The 26,344-nt window shown below is 42.8% G+C and overlaps 1 protein-coding gene across 4 annotated transcripts in view; it reads right to left on the reverse strand.

Annotated features, from left to right (window-relative positions):
* Positions 1-17,423: 17,423 nt before the first annotated feature.
* CCDC25 (coiled-coil domain containing 25) overlaps positions 17,424-26,344 on the reverse strand; it is a 51,724-nt gene continuing 42,803 nt past the window's right edge. For all 4 annotated transcript variants that reach the window (XM_066278576.1, XM_066278575.1, XM_066278574.1 and 1 more), the window contains 2 exons: positions 25,264-25,309; positions 17,424-20,355 (listed from right to left, as the gene is read on the reverse strand). In XM_066278576.1, coding sequence (XP_066134673.1) covers positions 20,326-20,355; positions 25,264-25,309 — 76 coding nt within the window. In that variant the 3' untranslated portion in view covers positions 17,424-20,325. The remainder of the gene's footprint in view (positions 20,356-25,263; positions 25,310-26,344) is intronic.

Genomic DNA, 26,344 nt, shown 5'->3' on the forward strand with positions numbered 1-26,344 from the left:
AGTAGTAGTTATTTTAGCACTGATGGGGAGAAATGGGCTAGTTGAGAATGGTGTCTCTGAGAAAAGAACAGAGCTATACCATAGACCCCTGGAAAGGCCTAGAACAGCGGTTCTCAACTTGTGGGTCACGAAAATCCGATGGCTTTAGGCGACCCCTGTGTTTTGGTTGTTCGACCCCCACCGGAGTCGGGACCCACAGGTTGAGAATCGCTGGCCTAGAATGTGAAGGCACCAGGTAGGGGGGAGGGGGAAGGCAGGGATGGGAGGGAAATGAGGACACGGATTAGAAACCTGTCTACCTTTAGAATGCCAGCAGCCAGGCACTTACTTCTTAGGCAAGAGACAGGATTTATTATTAGGAAAACAGCAGAGGTTATGGACTTGGGGGCTCCAGGCACTAAATAGTGAGGGTGAGATTCAGGGTTGAAAAGCAGATATCAGTTGAAAGTCTGACTATGGAGCAGGCAGGCCTCTAGTCCCTCTAGTCCCTTCGTCTTTTACCTTACCTGCTGATGGGCATCCTTCCCTCTGTAGGAAAATAGGGTTCTTTCATGAAAATAAATAGTCTCCAAGGAAAAATCTTCCAGATACTAATTTTTAGGGGGCTTCTTCCAAAGAAATAGCAGTCTCATTTCAGTCACCCTAAAGTGACAAGCAACACAGAGATTCCAATCAAATTTTGTAGTTTCTCATTCTTAAATATGAAGAGACAACACATAGCTCTTAGGTTCACAGAAACCAGAGAGGCCATAACATAAGGACAAGGTGCTATGAAAAAGGAACAATCATTTAACAGGAAAGTGTTCTTAGAAACTAGTAACTAAAATAAAACATTCACTAGGAGGTTAGAAGATAAGATTGAGGACATTTCCTAGAAAATAGAACATAGAAATATAAAACAAGAGAGAAAAAAAAAAAGGAAAATTAGGGGATCAATCCAAGAGGTTCCACAACTGACTAATAGAAATTCCAGAAAGAGAGAAAATGGAAAAAAAAAAAAAAAAAAGAAACTATGGCCTGACCAGGCGGTGGCGCAGTGTACAGAGCATCAGACTGGGACGCAGAAGACCCAAGTTCAAGACCCCGAGATCTCCAGCTTCAGCGCGGGCTCATCTGGTTTGAGCAAAGCTCACCAGCTTGAGCTCAAGGTCGCTGGCTCGAGCAAGGGGTTACTCAGTCTGCTGAAGGCCCACGGTCAAGGCACATATGAGAAAGCAATCAATAAACAACTAAGGTGTTGCAACAAAAAACTAATGATTGATGCTTCTCATCTCTTTCCATTCCTGTCTGTCTGTCCCTGTCTATACCTCTCTCTCTCTCTATCTGTCCCTGTAAAAAAAAAAAAAAAAAAAAAAGAGAGAGAAATTATGAAACAAATAATATAAGAAATATTTCCAGAACTAAAGAATACATATCATTGGTTTAAAAGAATCTGCCAAGGGACTGAAACAAAGAATTTTAAAAGATCTAAACCCAGGAGCTTCAGCCTGACCTGTGGTGGCGCAGTGGATAAAGTGTTGACCTGGAAATGCTGAGGTTGCCGGTTTGAAACCCTGAGCTTGCCTGGTCAAGGCACCTATGGGAGTTGATGCTCCCAGCTCCTCCTCCCTTCTCTCTCTCTGTCTCTCTCTCTCCTTGCTCTCTCTCTCTGTCTCTCTCTCTCTCTCCTCTCTAAAAAAATGAATAAATAAATTTAAAAAATAAAAAATAAAAAAATAATAAAATAAATAAACCCAGGAACTTGATCCTAAAATATCAGGACACCAAGCAAAAAACAAAAAAGCTTCCAGAGGCAGAACAAAGGAAAAAATTACACATAAAGGAATGAGAATGCCATTAAACTTCTCCAGAGCAAAGGTATCTTAAAATTATGATAAAATTATTTTCAGTCTACATTTCTGTGCCGAGTTAATCTACCAATCACATGTGAAAGCAGAAGAGAAATGTTTTCCAAATATACAAAGGTTCAAAAAAATTTTTTTTAATTGACTGATTGATTTTAGAGAGAAAGGAAAGCAGAGAGTTTTGTTGTTCCATTTATTTATGCATTCACTGGTTAATTCTTGTATGTGCCCTCTCCAGGGATCAAACCCACAACTTTGCCGTATCAGGACGATACTCCAGCTGAGCTACCCAGCCAGGGTAAAGATTCAGAAAATTTAATTTCCATTCACACTGCCTTATGAAACTAAGGAAACATAGATGCCAGCAAGACAAAAACGTAAACCCAGATGCAAAAAGTCTTAGATTCCAGGAAATGGGGTTGCCACTCAGAGGGATGGTAAAGAAGTCTCAGAGGACGTTCCTAGAGCAGATCGAGGGAGGGACCTCTCCAGACGAGAGAAGAATGTAGGATTCTGAAAAGGAGCTCTCTAGAAAAAACATAAACTTGATAACATAAATGCTATGGTAGATTATATGATAGAGCTTCTGGAAAGAAGTATGGAAAATTATGCAACTAAAAAAGAAATTAATAACTCCGGGGGGAAAAAAAAACTGTGCAGGAAAGAGAACACAATCATAATGTGCTAGTTGACTCTGCCATAACAAACAAGATTTATAGTCCTGATGATGTAAACCTGGTTACTGACATATAATAAAAACAGTGATTCAATTATATTGAAAGGATCTGGGAGACAACAGGTGGGGGAGATATAAGCAAACTCAATCTCTCATATACCATATCTCCCCATGTATAAGATGAACATTTTTCAAAAAGTTTGGGGTCTAAAAACTAGGTGTGTCTTATACAGTGGTTGTAAATTTTTTTTACTTGCATTTCCTACTTTTTTGTGCTTGTTTTTGCGCTCGTTGTTGAAGACAGTGATTCATCATGAGACACAGATGAGGACAAGCTAATAGATGGGAGTTTTTTTGGGTTTTTTTTTTGTTTTGTTTTGTTTGTTTGTTTTTGTATTTTTCTGAAGCTGGAAACGGGGAGAGACAGTCAGACAGACTCCCGCATGCGCCCGAATGGGATCCACCCGGCACGCTCACCAGGGGGCGATGCTCTGCCCACCAGGGGGCGATGCTCTGTCCCTCCGGGGTGTCGCTCTGTTGCGACCAGAGCCACTCTAGCGCCTGGGACAGAGGCCAAGGAGCCATCCCCAGCGCCCGGGCCATCTTTGCTCCAATGGAGCTTCGGCTGCGGGAGGGGAAGAGAGAGACAGAGAGGAAGGAGAGGGGGAGGGGTGGAGAAGCAGATGGGCGCTTCTCCTGTGTGCCCTGGCCGGGAATCAAACCCGGGACTTCTGCACACCAGGCCGACGCTCTACCGCTGAGCCAACCAGCCAGGGCCTGGATGGGAGTTTTGACAGTGATGAGGAGTTGTATGAATTTTACGATGAATAAAACTTGAGTTCAATAACTTTACTTAATACACTTTATTTTTTAAATTTCGGGCCCCCAAATTAAGGTGTGTCTTATACATGGGAGCATCTTATACACGGGGAAATACAGCACTATCGTAACAGATGTCAAGATATGTCGTATCAAAAAGAAGCAGTATAAGCATGTTATTTTTATACTACAGGGATAGCTACCAAAAGAAACAGGTGAAAGTGGTTGTCTGAGTGATAGAAAGGGGGACAGTTTTGGAATATGGGGAGAAAACAGACTATTTTTCATCACAGGCTTTTCAAACTACATATGGATGTTTCTTTATTTTTCTTTTCTCTCTCTTGTTTGTTTGTTTGTTTGTTTAAGTGAGAGGATGATAGGAAATAGAGAAACAGAATCCCGCATGTATCCTGACCAGGATCCACCCAGCAGCCTCCAGCAACCGGACGCTGGGACCAATCAAGCCATCCTCAGTGCCCGTGGCTGAGGCTCGAACCAATCGAGCCGCTGGCTGCAGGAGGAGAGGAGAGCGAGCAGGGGGACATGGAGATGGTCGCTTCTCCTGTGTGCCCTGACTAGGAATTGAACCTGGAACTTCCGCACATCAGGCTAATGCTCTATCCACTGAGCCACCCGCCATGTTTCTTAATATAATTTTTAGTTTAGAAAATTGTAAATAAAATACCTAAAAAAATAAAATACCTAAAAAAATACCCCATTTCCTTCCAGATGTGAGGGGACCCCGGGCAGAGTAACAGCCCTTGTATTTCAGAGTCAGGAAAAGGGAGAAAGCCAAGCTGCTGAAGGTACATCTACAGCCTATGACTGTTTTCTGAGCAAGTTGGTAAAGTACCCAACACAGACTATTACCTCAAGTAATGTCAGTTTTGCTTTCTTCCCTCATGAATGAACACTTCCCATGTATCTGTTTATTTAATTAAATAAACACAGTTGAGAGAAAGGCAAAGGGTCGGACAGGATCAGATTCCAAAGCGCAGTCAGAAGGAGGCTGAGTGACCATCTGGTTGAGGGCATGGTTTCTAATTTGTGTGATCATCAGAATGACCTGAAGAGATTTTAGAAGAAAAGATTTCAAGACCTGGGGTAACTCAGCCCTGAGGAGGAGAAGTAGGCGACCAGGCCAGGAAAAGGTGGACTGGAATGAGGCCCTGCCGTCCTGCTGCACGCTCTGTCCTCCGCACATCCATCCTGGTTTTCTCCTTAATGTACCCAACTGGGTCCAAGAAACCTCAACCACGCATCTCTTTGGATAGCGTTGCTGCGAGTCAGTGCTGGGGCCGGGGGAGTGATTGAGGGGATGCTTCAAGTCCCATGGAGGCCAGTTCAGATGCACCTGCCCAACTTCAGATTCCCCTCAGACCAGTGGAGCCCCTTTGCTAAGCGGGCAGCTGCTTGGCTTCCCCCAATTCCCTCTGTGCCCAAAGGCGTGGGATGCTGGCCCAGGGCCGGAGCCAGAAAACCCAGCTGTGTCATTTGCATGGCCAACCTAGTGCTGATGCCTGGTTCCAGCCAACTCTGATTCATATACTTCATCACTTGGCTGGGATCCCATCACTGCCCCCCCTTCTTCCCCTCCCTTCAGCTCACCCTCCCGGCTGGCCCAGGCAGCTCTTGCCCTAAGACACAGATGTCAGGACCCCCAGGTCAGCAAATTCAGGGGTAGGTAGTTGCAGAAAATCAGAGAGACTTCTCTTAGGCTTCAACAATTCCCCCATACCCCTTTTGCCTATATTCCTATAGCTTGGGGCCAAGAAAAATCCTCTTCAGGAGAAGGAATTGAAAATAAAAACTATCTCGTCTTACATTTGCAAATCATTTTCTACATACAAGCTCTTTCTCTTTCATATACATTATCTCAGATATTTGAGCCTCACAAGCACTCTTTACCGTTGTTCTTGGAGGCTTGAAATCCAAAACTTTATATTGCCCGCGGCCTCAACCTCTTCTCCGGTTTCTGCTCCCTCACCACTGGGTGGAGGGAGAAGGAAGATTTTTTTTTTTTTTTGTCAAAGGGGATGCTATTAACATAACTTGTCAGAGGATCTCCTGCTCCCCTCTGAACAGCTGGGAGGCAGGCTAAGGGAGGCACCAGAGCCATAACAACCTAGGCAGAAATCCATACGCACATTGGGTTTATTTATTTTTTTATTTTTTTTATTTTTTTACAGGGACAGAGAGAGAGTCAGATAGAGGGATAGATAGGGACAGACAGACAGGAACGGAGAGAGATGAGAAGCATCAATCATCAGTTTTTCGTTGTGACACTTTAGTTGTTCATTGACTGCTTTCTCATATGTGCCATGACCATGGGCCTTCAGCAGACTAAGTAACCCCCCGCTCGAATCAGTGACCTTGCGTCCATGCTAGTGAGCTTTTTGCTCAAGCCAGATGAGCCTGCACTCAAGCTGGCAACCCCGGGGTCTCGAACCTGGGTCCTTCCGCATCCCAGTCCGACACTCTATCCACTGCGCCATCGCCTGGTCAGGCCGGATTTAATGATATTTAGAAGTGTTATAGCTAACTGAAAGCATAACAATGCAATAAATATATCATGTATTGTAAAATGTACATGTGAACCCTATATGATCCTATTAACCAATGTCACCCCAATAAATTTAATTAAAAAAAAAAAACAAATAAAGCACAACAAAAGTAGAGAGCAATAAACTACTATGTATTGATCACCCAAATTTGTTTTTAAAAAGATCAACTCACGGCCATACCTCCTTCAACTGTGTCATTAGCCACTCTCACCTCCACAAAGGGACTGGTTTGAAGCAAATCCATACTATCATCGAACAGTCAGTGTTCAAATTGCCCCCAAATGTACATAGTATAGCATTTGATTGAGCTGTCTCTTCAGTCTCTTTGAATCTATAGGTTCCTGCTCTTTTTCCTTTTTTCTTACAAACTGCATCTGTTAAAGAAGCCAGGTAGGTCATTTTTCTTAGAGTATCCCAACCATGTTCTTGTCCCAGGTATTTCCTCTAAACTGATACTGAGGTGTATAGATGTGAGGTGTGATTGGGAGCAACAATACTTCAGTCACATGACGTTGTGCCATTAGGAGGTACACAATATCCACCGGTCTCCCTTTCGGGGATGTTAGCGGATACTGATGATCATTATCTAGGCCCATTAGCTCATAGGGCTTCATAAAATGGTGATTCTAGCACTGCATATTCACTTACCAGCTGGAATTCTTTCAAAGAGAAACTTGTTCTCCTCAAATAGTGATCACAGCTCCTCTAGGTAGGCAGAGTGAATTCAAGTCCCTTCCTTTCTTGTTTTCCAGTTTTCAGAATGAGCTGGTTCCCACACTATATCATCCCAGGGTGATCTATGAGTTCTTTGTATTATTGTTATTAACTAATGAGTTTTAACAATTTTGATGTGTTTCAAACTGTTGCACTTATTATTGTTATTTGTGCTCAAAGGGTCCCATCCTTGGCCTTGTTGGGTTATTCCCCAAACTCTTCTGACCCAACCTCAGTAGTCTTCAATAGTTTTCTTGCTTTCAGGATAAAACATTCTTGGCCTATCTTGTATATTGCTTGTCTTGAACTTTTAATCCAACATTCCTTTTTTTCCCCCTTCTAAACAGAGACAGAGATAGAGTCAGCAAGAGGGATAGAGACAGACAGACAGAAACGGAGAGAGATGAGAAGCATCAATCATCAGTTTTTCGTTGCGACACCTTAGTTGTTCATTGATTGCTTTCTCATATGTGCCTTGACCGTGGGCCTTCAGCAGACCGAGTAACCTCTTGTTCAAGCCGTCGATCTTGGGTCCAAGCTGGTGAGCTTTTGCTCAAACCAGATGAGCTCGCGCTCAAGCTGGCGACCTTGGGGTCTTGAACCTGGGTCTTCCGCATCCCAGTCTGACGCTCTATCCACTGCGCCACTGCCTGGTCAGGCTAATCCAACATTCTTTAAGGAACTCTGATTCATTTTGGTGGAAAAAGGTGTTTAGGATTGATAATCTGGGCACAGGAGGCATGCACGGCTACTGGCTTATCACTGCTGTCAAGTCTCTTTAATAAACATAGGAAACACTTTTTTAAATGCTATCGTTTTTTTAGTTTTGGAAAAGAAATTCAAACTTATGAAAAAGTTAGAAAGTAAAGTAAAAGAACTATCCCCCCCAAAACCATTTGAGAGTAAACTGCTGACATGAATGTCGTGTAAATCCCAAATACTTGTTATATTTCCAACGAACAAAAACACGTTTCTGCATACGCACAGGGTAACCGTCAAAATCAGGAATAAACGTGGATACTTCACTAGCACGTAATATTCACACCACATTTAAGCTGTTCTGTCATGGTCTCAATAACATCCTTGATAACAAAAGTCCAATCCATAACCATGCGCTGAATTTAGCTATCAGGGGTCTTCTGTCTTCTTCAGTCTAAACCAGTTCCCTGTCCCTCTGTGAAATTAATGCGACTGTGAGCCAGGCCCCCGTAGGATCGGGCTGCATAGTTAACAACAATCCCTGCCCTTATGGAGCCTTTGTGGGATCATACAAATAGATACAAAAAATATGTGGCAGATGGTGATACATGCTATAGAGAAAAATAAATTTAAAAAAAATTTTAAACAGAAAATAAATTAAACAATGAGGCACAAATAAGAGCAGGGTTGGTTTACTACCCATCATGGCCCTGGGCTTTCAGTGTTCTGGCCTTTGGCAATGATTGATAAAAGAACAATGAGATTGGCCCTGGTGGCCTCTGGTGAGATAAAGCTGGTGAGACTGGGGGCCTCACCAGGAACACCCAGGACTGGAGCTCACCCTTATTTCAGATGACTCAGATGTTGTTTGGCTTTGATGAACTCAAGTTTACAGCTGATTAAGATTTTTCAGTACTCAATGTGCACTGGAAACTTAAGAGTGTAAAATGGAATGAAATGTTTATGAATGCTAACTCTAAACATAGGGATGCTATGCCAGTCATTCATTTGTAGACATGAGCTAACCATGTATTTGAATGTGCTGGTTTCGATTTAATTTTGGAAGCCAGTGTGTGTTTGTCAAAGTCTCACATGTTTGCGTGCCCTGGAAAAGCTCGCAGGGATTGTGGCGCGTGTATAAACTGTCTCGTTTTGAACTACCCCCATCAGGCAGGTGTTCTGTATACATGGAGATGAAGATCCAGGCAGACCCTGCTTGCAGAGCACTCACTGGTTACGTTCTTTTCTCCTCTGGACTTCTGCACCTATAAAAGGTAGAATATAAAAATAAAATAAAATAAAATGTAGAATATCTTCACCCCATAAGGTGATTTGAGGCTTCAACAAGATCACTCGTGGCCCTCCTGCAGACCCCCCAACTTTTTGTGCCTTCATCCATCTTTATCCATGGCTATCTCCTTGAAAAGCCATTCACTAGCTCCCTTACTATGTCCAGCAACTTTCCAGTCAGCCTCAGCCCGGTTCCTGAAAGTCTGATTCCCAGAGCAGAGCGCCTGTCACAAAGCCCGGAGCCTGGACATTCCTGCTTTATCATTGTGAATTTCTATTCACTTTCAACCCCCTTCTTTCCTTCATCCATCTCCTTAGCCAAAGTGGCTTTCCCCTGTACTATGGAGACCTCTTCCATTGCCATCACCTTCTGTGGTCCTGTAGGAAACTTTGTTGCATTCCCTGCTGTCTGGAGGCCATGAATCTATCACTGGCTTCCTGCTCCTCTATCGAAGTTCACATCTGGTTCTGGTCCTTTGCTCTTGAGCTCTAGTGACTCTGGCACCTACTGGGTGGGCTTGATGCTCTGACAGCCATGGTGCCTACCTGAATGGGGACGCCCCATCTGAGCCTGCTCCACCTTTCTGCCATCACTCTGCCGTCTTCAGCAGCATGCATCACCACTGCCCCAGGCCACCCTGTCACCCTACTCCGTGTCCATTCCCCTGTTGCCACACCGTGCCTTCCTTTCCTACCCTAATCAAAACCCAATCACCTCTCATCAAATCACAGTCCATAACCTGTCCCGGTTTCCCCTGTTCCATCTGATTTCCTTCCTCTGGGACCTGGAACTCCTCAGCCCCTTCGATGCTATCCTCACAAACGGCCTAAACTCAACTCGGTTTACACCCTCAGCCCTGGAATATTCTGTCTTCTTTTCCTCTCCTGTTTCTTGGCTGGTGGAGAAAGTTATCATTCCATGCTAAATGGACCAAGTACAAAATCATTCTCACTCTACCACCGCCTTTGGGCAATTTGATTCATTTCTTGTAATAGCATGCTTTTCATTACTCTAGTGACTATCTCAACCTTGCCCTTTCACCCTCTAATTCTTAAACCCACTCTGAAGGCCAATTTCTTAAAACTACTTTAGCTATGACTTCCCAGAAGCCAATCATTTAGAGCTTTGTCCTGTTCCCCTCTCTGCACTAAAAATGCCTTCCTTGTCTCTGCTGATTTCTCCCAGTCATACTTTCCTGGCCCAGAAAAGGGACCCTCCAGGTATTGAAAACTTGTGAACTTTTGAGAAAGTGTGGCAAGCAAAGGATCAGAAAGTACATTTCTTATTTTCCAGAGGCCAATTTCCCACAACTACAGGCTTGGTGAGTTTGCCATCAATCTCAGGCAGAATTAGAGAAACCAAAGTGCTGCTTTGTTATTTAGAAAGTGGTACAGCAATTACTAGGAGCCTTTGCGAACTCTCTAAGCCTCATTTTACCAAGGTTGCTGGACTGGTAGATCAGGAAAATGCAATAAATATACTTTATCTGGATTTCAAGAAAGGTGTTTTTGATAACCATCTGGGCAAGTAGAAAAATATAGTCTGGATTAATGTAAAATCTGGAGGATTAGGTACTGGACAAGTATACCCAAAGAGTGCTGAATAACTGATTCATCTTAGTCAGCAAGGATGTTTTCAGAAGTTTGCTGAAAGCACTACCCTGAGACCAACCTCAGTCAATGTTTTTCCAATTTTTTTTTTTTGGATGACAATATGGAAGGAATGTTTATAAATATGTTGATAACATTTGTAAAGAGGATTATGTTAGAGGAAATAAAGCCAGATTGAACTCCATAGACTCTAATGACATATCTTTAATAGGGAAAATTCATTAAACACATAAGATTGAGTGAAAGAAACAAGTAATAAAAAACAAATTACAAGATTCTGTTTATATAAAGTTCAAAACGAGGCAGAAACAATGTATTGTTCTGAGAAATGCTCATAGAGGATACAATCCAGGAAGAAATGCGAGGGAATGGTTATCACAAAAGTCAGGGGAGCTAGAAGGGAGGAAAGGGTGTGATTAGAAATGGGCACAAGGCAGTGGGGCTGGGGTGCTGTTCTATTTCTTAGCTTGGGTGCAAGAACACAGGTAAACTATCCTTAAAAATGAATATATAGCCTGACCAGGTGGTGGCGCAGTGAATAGAGCGTCGGACTGGGATGCTATGGACCTAGGTTCGAGACCCCGAGGTCGCCAGCTTGAGCAAGGGCTCATCTGGTTTGAGCAAAAGCTCACCAGCTTGGACCCAAGGTCGCTGGCTCGAGCAAGGGGTTACTCTGTCTGCTGAAGGCCCACGGTCAAGGCACATATGAGAAAGCAATCAATGAACAACTAAGGTGTCGCAATGTGCAACAAAAAACTGATGATTGATGCTTCTCATGTCTCCGTTCCTGTCTGTCTGTCCCTGTCTATCCCTCTCTCTGACTCTCTTTCTCTGTAAAATAATAATAATAATAATAAATAAAAATGAATATGTATTTCCATGGACTCTTTTGGGTGTTACATTTTATAGTTTAAAAAAATTAAAAGGACCCTGGCCGGTTGGCTCAGTGGTAGAGCATCGGCCTGGCGTGCAGGAGTCCCGGGTTCGATTCCCAGCCAGAGCACACAGGAGAAGCGCCATCTGCTTCTCCACCCCTCCCCCTCTCCTTCCTCTCTGTCTCTCTCTTTCCCTCCCGCAGCCAAGGCTCCACTGGAGCAAAGTTGGCCTGGGCACTGAGGATGGCTCCGTGGCCTCTGCCTCAGGCGCTAAAATGGCTCTGGTCGCAACAGAGCATCACCCCAGATGGGCAAAGCATCGCCCCCGGGTGAACATGCCAGGTGGATCCCAGTTGGGCGCATGCAGGAGTCTGTCTGACTGCCTCCCCGTTTTCAACTTTAGAAAAATACAAAAGAAAAAAATTAAAAGGAATAAGTCTAGAGTTCAAAACCCTCCCCAAAGTCCCAACAGTCTATTCAACATAATGTGTGTCAAAGACTTTGGGGGATTTGGTTGCCAGTGTAAGTCACAGAGTCAGGTGAGACCACTTATGGAGAAAAATGGTCCTTAGTCTGCCTTGTGTGAGCCTCTGGGGTCATGGTGCGACTGGGCACAGCTGGGGAGCTACTCTTTCTTTGGCAATTAGGCAAACAAGAGAGTTGGAGGGGACTTGAACCATGTGATGTGAGGAGCCATCTGTCCTCAGATGCCTGCTTTTCCTGTCAATGGGTGTTTAGAAGCAGTCATGGATGTCAATTGATGGTTATTTTCACACTGTTCAAGGCTGTCAGATGGAAAAATTCACCTTGCCCCGTGTGGTTCCAGAAGATAAAATGATGGATAGAAGTCACCCTGACTCTGCTCAGGAAAGTAACTATTTCTAATAGCGAAAGAACTTCATAAAGTAATAAACTGCCCATCTCTAGATGCATGCATGCTGAGACTGGAGGAATTCTGCTTCAGGATGTTGTACAGGGCACAGAAGTGTGAGCTTGGCTCAGAGGACCTTTCCAGTCCCTTCCAACCTCCACAGGCTATGATTCTATGAAGCCTGTACCTTATGCCTGTGAAGGAAAGCTAGAATCTGATTCTGAAACAAAAGAGATTTGTTTTTAAATATACGCACTCTATTTTGACAGCCATTTTCTTTTTACATCATTACATTGGTTTAGAAGAGTCAGGCATCATACACCTCACATTTCTAAGATTTCAATGGCAGAGAGCTTGGAAACTCATCTCCCACCCCCAGAGGTATAGCTTTTCCAGATGTGCTGTAAGATTCTTGGTACCAGAGGGGTACCTAGGTCCTGTGTTCAACCTCCCATTCAACAGCAAGAGCACAATATGGACGCACAAGGACATGGACGCTGAGACCTGTGCTATTCTCTCCTGCCACCTGCTGGCCCTTCCCTTCATCTCTCGTTTCTCCAGGACACTGGCGTTGTGCACTCAGGATAATACATTTCAGGAGTCCTCTGCCACCCAGAATTCCGTGTGTGTGTGTGTGTGTGTGTGTGTGTGCGCGCGCGCATGGGGGAGCTGCCTAAAAGGGTAAAGCTTGGCTGACTTCCAGTGGCTCCTGCTAAATCTAGGAAAACCCTAGCAGACAATGAGAACTGCAAGAGACCTTAGAACTCCTTCTACCCCAGAGCCCTCAAACTGACAGCCCTTGGGTAATGCAGAGCCCACAGACAGGCCGGTTTGGTCCAGCAGTGTTGAATAATTTTGAGCTGACATCTACAACTTGGGAAATTTGACTCAGAAATCATATTTGTAACGTAATTTGCTGCTGGATATTCCAAAGTCTCAAAGCTGAGAGCAGTCAGTAGTTGAGTACATCCACATTCCAGATGCAAGGCCCACCAATAACCAGACTACAACAGTGCCTGCCCAAAACGAGCGCTTCCCTGGCCCCTGTGGAGGAGGGTTATGGGTAACCTTCCTTAAAACCACTTCTGGAGAAGCGGCTGCTGGGGACAAGACTAGAACTAGAAGCTGGATTGATGGGTTGAATTTTGTGATTACAAATTTGATTTCAACAAGACTAAGACTTCTAATACAAGGAAGCTGACTGTTCCAGTACTGAGAAGTGACCAGAAAGTCACAGCAGCTGGTTGGTTATTCATCTAGGAAGCCGTGAAAGGGTAGGGAAGCGAAATCAAAGATTCCTAAAGAAAGTGACTGGAAGAAAAGACCATTTCTTTTTTCTTGCCTTATCAAGTCAGCCCCATTCAATAAAGTCATTGGTTTCTCTTATAAACTTTACTTCCCCATGGTGATTCTGAGCCAGGGCAGAGGAGTGGCTGTCCCAGCAGAGCGAGGAGCTCATTGCGGTGTATGCGTGCGCATGCTCACCTCGCCTCCCCAGCCCCACCCCACCACTTGCCTGAACCGTACTACAGCACTGGTGTTTATAATCCTTGCGCAAGTCCTACTCCACATTTTCCAGTGGGCACAAGGTGGTCCGGAGGGGACAAAGGAGCTGAGTTGCACTCTAAGAGTCACACTATAGGTAAAATCTAGGGGTGTAAAAGGTGTACGGCTCCCTTTGCTTCCTTATACTGTACACAACCTCACCCACACCTGATCTTTTTCTCCCATCCTCTGACATGGTAAGAAGAGGCGCTAGCTAGGGCACTGGGTGTTAAAGTAGCAGGCTGGGGGTGGGAGAGAGAACCAAAGGGGAGTTGGGGCACTGACATCTCCAGTTGCCTGAGGCCGGTCCTATTCCCTCTCTGCCCCAAAGCACAAACTGAGATGAAAGCAAGTGGCATTCTTCCTGTCCTTGGTTCATTCTTCATGGGCTAAGATTTAAACTGGAACATAGAAGCCTATTCAGAGACGACCTGTCCTGTACCTGGGTACACAAACACGTGGGTGGGGAAACCAAGGCACTCCTAACCCCCTGGTTCCTCTTTCCTTATGCTCCAGCAGCCAGGTGTGATGTCTCGGCAGTGGCTCAGCATGTTCTCTTGGATTAAAAGCCACCAGGATGCAAAGGCAGAGAGAAACCCCTCTGCCCTCATTCTGTAGCTGAGCCATGAACAGGCAGAATCCCCAAGCTCACTGAGTCCAAATCTGGAACTATTGTCTTTAATAACAAAAACTGGTAATACTGCTTGCCTCCAAGATGGGAAACTGGAAACACTTATCACCCTACACGCTTTTCTTCTTTTTAAGTAGACTCTTTTTTCGCAGTTTTAGGTTCACTGCAAAACTGAGCAGAAGTAGAGATTTCCCATTTACCCCCTACACACAAATGCACACAGCCTCTTCTGGTATCAAATTGCCTACCAGAGAGGTATAGCTTTACAGTTGACGACCCTACACTGACACGTCATAACCACCCAGAGTTCATAGTTTACAGCAGGGTTCACTCTCAGTGTTGGGTGTTCTGTGGATTTGGATCAATGTATGACAAGGACCTACCATTAGAGCATCATACAGAATAGTTCCAATGCCCTAAAAAATCTGTGCCCTATGCTCTTTTATACCTTTTGAATTCTGAACCATGTGTACCTATTCATATAAAGAAAAACATTTCAAACATTCTTCCCAACTTGGGTAGCCCAAGAGATCCTGGGGGTCATCTCCCAGTGGAGTTCAGAGCCGCACTGTGGAAGGAGTTGGCATGTGGACGAGAGGGAAGGCTGCGTGTTTCCCTTACCCTTTTTAATCCCTGATACATGAGTGGCTGTCGGGATAGAAGTGAGAGAGAAAAGAAGTCCAGATAATCCATGTATTATTGTTCTGCTCACCAAGGTCTTACTGTTACAAAGCCCCAGTCAATCACTGGTTCTAAACAAGGCAGCATAATGCTTCCACCATGGAAGAAGAGGGACCCAGCAGGGAGGGGCTTCCCTTCGGGAGGTGTGGGGCAGCACACGGACTGTCTTTGCTCTTCTTGTTGAAAAAGGCAACATCTTCTAAGGATTTATTTCAGACCTTCTACCCTTTCCTGAAGACTCTTAAAGCAATTCTAGTTTTAAAAAGTTATGTCAGCCTCATTGATGCTGAGTACATCAGCCATAAAATAAAATTTTTAGTGTTTTGAAGGGGTATAACGAAGCTAAGGGCTTCACAAATGAGGATCATTCTGGCAAGGCTGAGCTGGGCAAAAGCCTCTAATTTCTCTTTACCTTTTTCAGTCTGTAATTCTTACCTGTTGACCCTGAATTTGACCAAAGAGCCAACAGAGAAGCCTGTAACACCTGAAAGATCCTGTTCTAAAAAGTACGCCCCAGAAACGATAAGCAGATGCTGGTCTTCTCCATGCCAGGCAAACTGCTGAGGCAGAAACAAACATACCAGCAAGAGGGCAGACAGCTACAGCCCCACCTCGGCAGGATGTGGAATGTCAGGCCATTCGTCTTATATTTTCACTGCAGTGGCTACAGGATGGGGTTGGTGTGGGAATGAAAAACAATACTGACTCGGGAGAATTCCTTCTTTTTTTCAGCTTTAGATGATACCACTCACTAGGTTTGGAAACTAGCAAAAGCTATATGGGCTTCTAGGGTGAGCATTCATTTCCTCTGGCCTCCATTCCTTGGCTGTGGACAAAGGCTGAAAATGCCAAGTCAGCGCCCATCAGTGCATGCCAACAGCAGAGACCTGTTTCTTATTTCATCTGGCTACAGTGCAGAACTAGTCATAAGCACTAAGGTAGAAAGCTCAGAATTCCTCCAATAATTGATACCACCACGAAATCAGGAAGACAAAATGAAGCACTCATGGTGAGACAAAAAAAGAGGTACATGCATTCTAATGAAAAACTATAGTTAATGCAGGACATCTGATAGGTATTTGTATTTTCAGTATACTCCTGAGTCCACTAAGTATACACACAGATATCTACATTTTTCTATATGAAAATCCTGGTTTCAACTTACATTCCCTATATAGATTAATTTTACTCAAAAGCCTGAACCCTAGCCCTGGCTGTGTAGCTCAGTTTCAGCATTGTCCAGAAGCTCAGAGGTTGTAGGTATGATCCCAGCTCAGGGCACATACAGGAACAGATCTACGTTCCTGTCTCTCTCTAAAATAAATAAACAAACAAACAAACAAACCAAACCAAACCCCACTTAAACCCCAGAAATCTAGTAGCTAAGGCCCTTAAAAACCAAAAGGAGGCCCTGACCAGTTGGCTCAATGGTAGAGCATTGGCCCAGTGTGTGGATGTCTCAGGTTAGATTCCCAGTCAGGGCACACAGGAAAAGCGACCATCTGCTTCTATACCCCTCCCCAAGCCATGGCTGGATTGGTTCCAGCACATTGGCCCCTGGCGCTGAGAATGGCTCTGTGGAGCCTCTGCCTCAGGTGCTAAAAATAGCTTGTTGCGCGCATAGCCCCAGATGGGCCGAGACTCAGCCCCTGACAAGGCTTGCTGGGTGGATCCCAGTTGAGGTACATGCAGGAGTCTATCTCCCCTCCCCTCTCTTGGAAAAAAAAAAAGATCTAAGAATTGTCCCAATTACTGAGAAATAGAACCCACATGCCCACTAATAAAATATTTAAGAATTCAAACATGCTTTTACACCTGAAAAAGAAATGTGAATGTTTCTGTGGCTCCCTCTACCCCAGTACCTCTCTGCAATATACTGCGGTTAGAATAAGCACTACCACAGAAGGGGTGAAGCTATAAACAGAACATGGGTCCAGAGCCACTACCTTCATCAATGATACCCTTCCAAAAAGCCTTCATGTTGGCAGCCTTGTCTTGGTCAAGATCTCTGGCAGAATCCTAGAAACCTGGGGGTTGGGGGGATAAACTTCAAATTCTAGAGCTCAAACATCATGATCTTTGAGGTCCAGTTTCTTTAGTTCTCTTCTTGGAATCCTTGGGCAATCTTCCCTTTACTCTAATTTGCATTCGTCCTGCTAAGGAGCAACTCTGTTTGAAGGCATCATCTCAGGTAGCCAAGAACCTCCTTCTCCCCACTTGCACATTTGAGACTGAGGCATGGAGGAGAAAGGTGGAAAGTAAAATCACACATACACAATGGTTCTACTCAAAGTATATAAGCTTTTATTATATTTTATGTAACATTCATCGAAGACACAGTGAATAGACAGGTGACATCATCTCATTTGTGAAATGACAGAATGTACATCTTGCATTATATAGTCTCTCGCCTAAGCTAGGCCCACGTGTGCCTGGCAGAGCTCTCACCAGGTAAACTGAAACGTGAGTCTGTTGGGCACCCGCAGTGCCATCCCATTTTCGAGCTGTCACAGTCACTGAAGTTAGATGGGTTGAGAATAACATTTAGCTTGGACTTTTAAGTTTCTCATTTTATACTTTTAATTACTGTTGGATTGTTTTACAGACTTTACACCCGCTCCTCCTACTCTGATCATTCTGAGTGTGGCATATGTTATACACAATGCTGCATTTCAAATCTAACAGAGAAAGAGCAGGTTCCAGCATCACAGCTCAGGAGAGACTAGACAAGTGTTCCATTTCTTCATCCCGCTCAGTTTTTTCCATAACCTGTCCCAGCCTGGAAGATAAGAACTTCCCCTTTCAGATGTGAAAGTGGGAGGTAGAGCTTTGTTCTTCAACTGGAGGCCAGGGCCCAACTCTCCCTAACCTTCCTGTGTGTGCCCCCCTCCCTTTCCAAGTGGGGGGAACCGTTGGCGCTAAACAGTTAAAAGATTGACCAAAACCCATGCTTCAAGTAAGTTAAAAATAATATAACAAAAGATACTGAAAGGCTTCAACTAAAGTTAATGCCGCTGGCTAATGTACAAACCTTCCATGTGTTGGTAAACTTCCCAAGCACTGTGACAAAGTCCTCTTGTCCAAAGACTGTGACCCTAGATCCACAAAGGTAGATAAGAAACAAATTCTAAAGCTACAGGAATATAACAGAGCAGTGTGTGAATTAAGTGACAGTGTGAACCTCACCTGCATGCAAATCAGAGTGGGGAAAACTGGAGGTGAGAGTTAGAAAGAGAAATCTTCAGGATGATGCATGCATTACACCAAGGGCACAGCTCCTAAAAATACCGATAATTTGGAATTTTCCTATAGGAAGCTTAATAAACAAGCCAACAGCAAGAAATGAGATCACTTCAGGGTTGGCACTGAATCAGAGTTCTCAAAAGGCAAGATCCTTGCTTCCTCTGGGACCAGAAAGCTGTGGGGAAAGCTACCCTGCACACAGGCAGAGGTAGGAGGGAATCGACGTAGAGCAGCTGAAAAGGTTGGAGAGCTCAGATTCAACTTGGAGAACTCAGAAGAGAGGCCTTGAGATTTTAAACCAGCGAAAGCTGAAAAATGTATCATGTTTAAAATTTGGACTCCCAGATCTCTGACACTCGGTGAAAATAGACGTCGTCTTCTAAAGCTCCACCTGGGTATGCTGTCATGTGGGCTACCGGAGTTCGGAAGCAGCAGAAACCTGAGGGGACACAGGTTATGCTGGAGGCACTTGAGCAGTTTGCAGCAGTGTTACAGAAGTGCCCAGTAACCAGGGGAGAGCACAGCCGCTACCCTACACTCAGTCAAGTGTGCCTGGGAAAGGTCAGCCACTGAGACCTAGTGGGCATCTGGGGAGACACACATTTACCAGGCAGAGATGACACCCCATAGAACCAGCCTGATCAAACCTATGATAGACGATGTGTGTCTGTGTGTGTGTGTGTTAATAGCGAGAGCCCCTTCAAAACCAGCTAGGGGAAAGGGATTACAAACAAATTCTAAAAATTCATTTATCAATATCCTTACAAATTAAAAAGATTCTTTATTATTATATTTTTAAATCACAGAACGCCAGGCTGAGTATCATTAGACATACGCACACACTCAATCACTAATTTCAAGAGTTGTCACCCAGTCTCAAAATTTGGCCAGCTAATGTACAATTCAGGGGATTTTCCAGTTCAATCCCACACACCAATTTAGGATAAATAGGAACACTGAAGTAAGTCTTTTGGTGTCAGCTACCGCCTTAAGTGCTATTATAGACAGAAAATTTGTTGGAGGTCATTGTCGCTGGGTTAGAACAAGAATCAGAATGCTGCATGTCCAGTTCTTGGCGTAATTAAAATGTGAACTTGGGTGCCTCCTGGTCTGCAGGCTTTGTGCTCTTAATCCGTTGTGTTGTTTTGTTTTCTTTCTATGGGGCTGTCTTATACACATAAGTAAAATATCTTATGTTCAGAATCACACTGGTGAGCAGGTGGTGTGAATGAGCAGTACTGTTATGTATTAAGTTACTGAGTCTACAATTAAGAAATCTAAACTTTGGGGTTATAGCTCAAAATAAATATTATCTCAAGGTAAATAAACAAATTACTTGGCTGGCTAGTGAAATGCTTGATTCTTTTTTAAAATCATAATTACAACATGAACTTTACTTTATGCTGCATTCCAAGACAAAACTTAGGTAACCTGCATCTTCAGAGCCATGACTCAGAGCATCCTTCCTGTTTCTCCCCTCAGTGCCAAGAAACGGCTCCAGGGCCTGCGAGCTGTAGTCTGTGTGGCTCGGGTTGTTTGGTGTTCAGGTAAAAACTGCCACAAGCCCCAACCTTAACACCAACTACTTCTGTAAGTCTGATGGTACCGAGACGGAAGCTCTCCCTCACGGGTAACAAGGATGTGGAGTGCAGAGGCTAGGGCACGCTGAGAGCCGAGGACAACTCTGCTAACTGCCTTTAGACAACACAGCGGAACATGAGTACTGAAGCCAGCAATCTTCTCAAATATAACTATCCTTTTCAAAACCGATATGCTTCTTTCTCTAATCAGGAAATCAAGGGTGAGAGGAATTCTGCTATATATTGCTCACCAGTACATTCTTCTTAACAGAAGTGAAGCTATTTTAAGAATATAAAAAGGTTTCCAAGACATCTGTTTTCAGGGACAGCCACAAAAGCAGAAATACTTTTTCAGAACCGGTTCGTTCTGAAGTCTGCCCCAAGAACAGGGGCGCCAACTTTGTGAGCTGCCCACACGTGTTCCGGCACAGAAGAGTTTCCCTTTGCTACAGCTGTGATGGTTTCAGGTCTGACTGTATCTGATAGATATATACACACACACAAACACACATATCTTCTTCTGTCGGCAAAAGAGGGAATAATGTTTTTTAACTCCCAAGTTGATATTTGTATAGACTAAAGGTAGAATTTAGGTTGTTTTTCATAACTCAGAACATAGGTGAAATCAAAACATCTGCAACTGTCCCTAAATTCCCGTCTTTAAAAATGTCCTTTTCTCCAGTCACATGAATTCATCTGAATCATTGCCGTCCTGTAGAAAACAAGAAAGTGAAATCATAAAAGCCTTCAAAATAAATAACTCAGTCTGTAAAATTTACAATTAAGTGTTAATAGCAAGCCTTTCTGTATGTCTAATTGTAGAATTCAGAGAAAAAAAAAGTAAAATAATTAAATTCACTCATCACTCCTCTATCTTAAATTGTTATTTAGAGTAAGTGGTTAGCAGCTATAATCTCCAAGATGTCATTACATGGCCTGGATTACACAACAGGCGACAAATGATACCCAAAGTGTGAAATAAGGCCCAGCCAACTAAGTATAGGACGTAACAGGAAATGCAAGTGCTTCTTCCACAAATATACCATATAACGTGAAACCAAACACTGCCTCAGTGTCCTCACGCCAGCAATGCTGCTGATAGGCAAAGATACTTTTGGCCTAACTGCCACTATTTTGAGCTTCAAGATTGTCACATATTTTGACTTTAGAGATGGCTCTGATTTTTTTTAAACTAGAAAAAGTCATTAGGAAGCCACAAGCTAGTTACTAAGTTAGGTGGCCTGCCAAGTTTTTGATGAAAAAAACCTTCCCTGATAGTATACAGTATAAAGGGACTGACTTGCCTATGTGGCTTATAAACCAGTCCTGGAGAACAAGTACAAAAACAGAGCCCCGACTCCTCTGACAATACAGCGTGTCCTTGGCCAGCTCCCCTGAAGGCTGACGACATTCACTAAGAGTGTAAGTTCTGGTACCATTTGCTTGAAAATGTCACAACTTGAACATGTCACTTGTTTCAGCTTCTCTCACTTTCCCACTGCACAATACCTGGCTTAGAGGTATACATGCTTTTCTTCTTCCTAACAGCTCTTATTCAAGGTAGAGAGGCAAATATGAGATACAGTTAGAAAATGATTTCTGCAAAGTCTGGTTCAATCTCCACTTTCATTCAGTAGTTTCTGTGAGATTCTCTTCAATTAGCACAACGAAATGGGGCCATACTTAAAATGCCTTAGGTAAAAACTGTATAAAGAGCACACTAATGTTTGTCTTCTATGCAAGCCGCAGAACTGTGACAGCCCTAGAGACCTAAGCTGAGTAACAGCATTAGAGAGGTTGAAAGAAATCATCCTGTGTCTTTGAAGGCCAACTTTAGGTCCCAAACATTAAGAATGAAAAACTCACCAAGATAATTTAAGTTGGTGACCATGAAAATGCATTGCTCCCTCCCTATAAGGGCTGTGAGCTGTATTTGCAAAGAGTTCCCATGGGTCTGAGAATCTGTATTTTAGGATTATAGTGACTTAAATATACAGTATATCTAAGATTTAAGACTTTATTAGGACAATTTTTATATATTAGATTCCCTTTTAAGAGTCAATATATATATATTTCAATATAGCAAGAATAAGTTTCCTCTCATCCACTTATAAAATAAGCAAATAAGATGTTAAAAGAAATTAACATTAAAGAGAATTAATCTAAATAGAAGAGCACAAACTCAAAATTAAAACTAACTTCAGAGTAAAAGATTATTTTTCCCACTTGTATAAACTAACTTAAAAGTTTTATTATATAAATGCCACCCTTTAAACTAAAAATTGACTGATCATAGTGCCAAATTGGATCATAGAAGGTCTGTATCCCCTTAACAAAAGATAGTTACCAGGAGAAATAAAGATTATTCTTTCAAAGTAGGGGGAAAAGCTATAAGAATCTTTCCACTGCAAGAAAGAATCAATAAGCCCAGTGCAAAATTTCTCTGGAAACTTGAACCTGATTCAAACATGAAGCTCAGGAACAGGGGAGGGGCAGCAAGCAACAGAAGGACAGGAAAAGCAGAAAGATTAGTAACCCTTGGGTCCACAAATCTGATTTCCTAATCCTGGAACTTCTGTTTAACATATGTTGATAATCAGATGGTATATGTGTGTGTATTCATGTGAATGTATGTGTGTGTGTTTACTTCATAATTTCAGAATGACATCCAAACTTTAAAAATCCATAATGATGGAAATTAAAATGCCTAAAATCGTAACATACATATAGGTGCCAGATTTCTGCTGGAAAGTAGCCCCTAAATAACAGAAGCCTTCAAACACCACAACAAAGACATTAGATTTGGGGTATGTTAAAATTAAGACTTCTGTTTAACTGTTAAAATACTTTAAGAGTTTCAGGAAATCTATGAATAGTTTCCAGATGAGACTAAAAAAAATCTCATTTTTTGATACTAATACTTTGTGGAAAAATAATGACTAAGGACTATATAATTAACAACTAACAATGACCATTTATATTCATAGAATGACTAGGTCGAGGAAGAATGCTCACATATACTATGTCCTTGTTTAAATTTTAGAACAGCCCCATTAGGTAATTTTTTCTCCTTTTTATCGCTGATGAATATACCCTCAGAGAGGTTAAATGACTTTATTAGGCTTATTCAATTAGTAAGTGACAGTTTAAGTCTCCAAACTTCATATTCAAGTCTCTACTTAATTATATAATGATATTATGAATTTTTTCAGGAAAAAATTATAAAGAGACATCTCTGACTCATAAAGAAGCCTCATAAATTTAATTCTTCACAGAGATAAGAATAAAGATATAGTTCTTATTAAACTTAGAAGGATATATGGATATGATAAGATGTAAAATCCTATTAACATTTCCAATTCATGCACTAAATACAGAGTTTGACTAGATGACCTTTAAGGGACCTTAAATTCTGTTAATTATTTCCAAGTATTAAAACTGCTGTTTAATAGTATTTCCTGTGATGATAGCAATGTTCTATTTCTGCACTAAAATTATAGTCCCCGGCCACATGTGGTCAGTAATGACTAAGAAATTGAATTTTTAAATCATATTAAATTTTAATTAATTTAAGTTTAAATAGCCACATGCAGTCAGTGCTTAGTACTTTGGAAAACACAGCTCTAAAGCACATATTTGTAAACTATACTATAAAACATTCAATATATATCCACTCAGTTCTAATTCTGTGCAAAGACTGTTTAATAATAGCTAAACTGTGCTATCTCCAGACACTTCAAAATAAATTTTGGGCAGGACAGTACTCATGGACAGTAAGTCCCTGACAGAGTTCCAAAAAATAACTAGATGCTAATGCTAAGGATACCCTTTCAGCACCATAAGAGAGATTGCCATTTCTCTTTATCACAGGTCCCGAGGAGCATGAAAACCACCAATGCAGTCACTCAGACTACAGATAAGATCTCAGGGCTAATACCTCTGTTTTATTTTTAATCGGGATGATACTGTATTTCCCCATGTATAAGATGCACACTTTTTGGCCCTGGCCAGTTGGCTCAGTGGTACAGCATCGGCCTGGCGTGCAGGAGTCCCGGGTTCGATTCCCGGCCAGGGCACACAGGAGAAGCACCCATCTGCTTCTCCACCCCTGCCCCTCTCCTTCCTCTCTGTCTCCCTCTTTCCCTCCCGCAGCCAAGGCTCCATTGGAGCAAAGTTGGCCCAGGTGCTTGAGGATGGCTCTGTGGCCTCTGCCTCAGGCGCTAGAATGGCTCTGGATGCAACAGAGCAACGCCCCAGATGGGCAGAGCATTGCCCCCTGGTGGGCATGCCGGGTGGATCCCGGTCGGGCGCATGCGGGAGTCTGTCTGACTGCCTCCCTGTTTTTCCAACTTCAGAAAAATACAAAAAAAAAAAAAATGCACATTTTTTTTGAAAAATTTGGGGTCTAAAAACTGGGTGCATCTCATACAGTGGTTGTAGATTTTTACTTGCATTTCCCGCTTTTTCACGCTTGTTTTTGTGCTAATTGTTGAAAACAGTGATTCATCATCAGAGAGAGATGAGGAATTGTATGAATTTTATGATGAACAAAACTTGAGTTCGCCTGACCAGGCGGTGGCGCAGTGGATAGAGCGTCGGACTGGGATGCAGAGGACCCAGGTTCGAGACCCCAAGGTCACCAGCTTGAACGTGGGCTCATCTAGTTTGAGCAAAAGCTCACCAGCTTGCCTGACCTGTGGTGGCACAGTGGATAAAGCGTCGACCTGGAAATGCTGAGGTCGCCGGTTTGAAACCCTGGGCTTGCCTGGTCAAGGCACATATGGGAGTTGATGCTTCCAGCTCCTCCCCCCTTCTCTCTCTCTCTGTCTCTCCCTCTCCTCTGTAAGATGAATAAAAATAAAAAAAATAAAATAAATAAAATAAAAAAAAAAGCTCACCAGCTTGAACCCAATATCGCTGGCTCCAGCAGGAGGTTACTCAGTTTGCTGAAGGCCTGCAGTCAAGGCACATATGGGAAAGCAATCAATGAACAACTAAGGTGTCACAACGCGCAATGAAGAACTGATGATTGATGCTTCTCATCTCTCTCCGTTCCTGTCTGTCTGTCCCTGTCTATCCCTCTCTGACTCACTCTCTGTCTCTGTAAAAAATAAATAAAAATAAAAAAAAAGTCAGTTTAAAACTTGAGTTCAATAACTTTATGTAATACATTTTTTTTCAAATTTCGGGCCCCCAAATTAAGGTGCATCTTATACATGGGAGCATCTTATACATAGGGAAATATGGTAATCTTGTTCTCACTCAATTTTAATATAGAATCTATAGACACATTAATATAGAACACTATAAATAAAGGCTCTCTTGCATACCTACAACCAGAAAAGAGGGAAATGAGGAATGGGAAAGTCCTGCAGCTACTAAAAGACCGACATTTCACAACAGACAAGATACACACAAGGTGACCTACTTAAAAACAAGCCCACGGGGAAGTCCGTAGGGAGGAGAGGCAATGCCTAGAGCACATCTGAGTGGACTATAGGTGCCAAATCTCATCAAGCTATATGAACATGTGAGTCAATATTGACCAGTAACTCAATTATTAAAAGCTTTTAGTGAATTATTTCAAGGCACAACATTAGTGCAAATAACTTGAGCATACCTGATTTGAAGACATATTCTCAGCTTTCATTAGTGATGAATAGCTCCTGGAAGAAAAAACATTTAAAATAAGGTTATCCAAATGGCAAACATTATGCAAACATTACGTGTTTATATAAATACCTATAAACAATAAGATGTGCACAGCACTTTATAGTTTATGAAGCACTCACTCATACTCATTTCATGTCACCCCCAAAATAACTGTGTGGAAGGTGGCACTATTCAAATGAAGAAATTCATCCCTACCCCAGAGCAGATGTGATTCAGAGCTGAACTGCACTGCCCAGACAGCCAATGCTACAGGAATTCAGAAGAGGAAATGCATCAGTCTGGGCAGGGGACATGGGGCACTCTGTTTCCTCGGATGAGGCAAAATCCAAATTGAGCCCAACTAGTGGGGGCGAAGGAGGGGAACAGATTCAGAGAATGGTCTGAACAGCAGCAAAGGAATGGTATGTATAATGACATTTCAAACCAATGCAAGTGGAGCTGAAAGCAAAGTAGTGGGAAATCAGGCTGAATGTGTGGGACCCAATTATGTTGTCCTAATTGCATGAACTCGATGACATCAGCAAGAAGCCATAACACATGATGGAGTAGAGGAGAGACATATGAGATTTGATAAGTATTTATTAAATATCCACAAAAGACAAGACCCTGTGATATGGGTTGAGGATGGAATGGGAAGAAAATAAAAAAGATAAATAAAAACAAAGCGTAGCCCCCAAAGAACTTGCCAGGAGGGGAAATAAGATACACAGTGTGTCCGTAAAGTCATGGTGCACTTTTGACCAGTCACAGGAAAGCAACAAAAGACGACAGAAATGTGAAATCTGCACCAAATAAAAGGAAAACCCTCCTAGTTTCTGTAGGATGATGTGGCAGCATGTGCGCATGTGCAGATGATGACGTAACACCGTGTATACAGTGGAGCAGCCCACGGCCATGCCAGTCGAGATGTGGACGGTACAGAGGAAAGTTCAGTGTGTTCTGTGGCTCACTAAATTCGAATCCGTGACCAAAGTGCAATGTGAATATCGGCGTGTTTATAACGAAGTGCCACCACATAGGAATAACAT

Source organism: Saccopteryx bilineata, chromosome 1, assembly GCF_036850765.1.
Source record: "Saccopteryx bilineata isolate mSacBil1 chromosome 1, mSacBil1_pri_phased_curated, whole genome shotgun sequence".
In the NCBI taxonomy this organism is placed as follows: Eukaryota; Metazoa; Chordata; class Mammalia; order Chiroptera; family Emballonuridae; genus Saccopteryx; species Saccopteryx bilineata.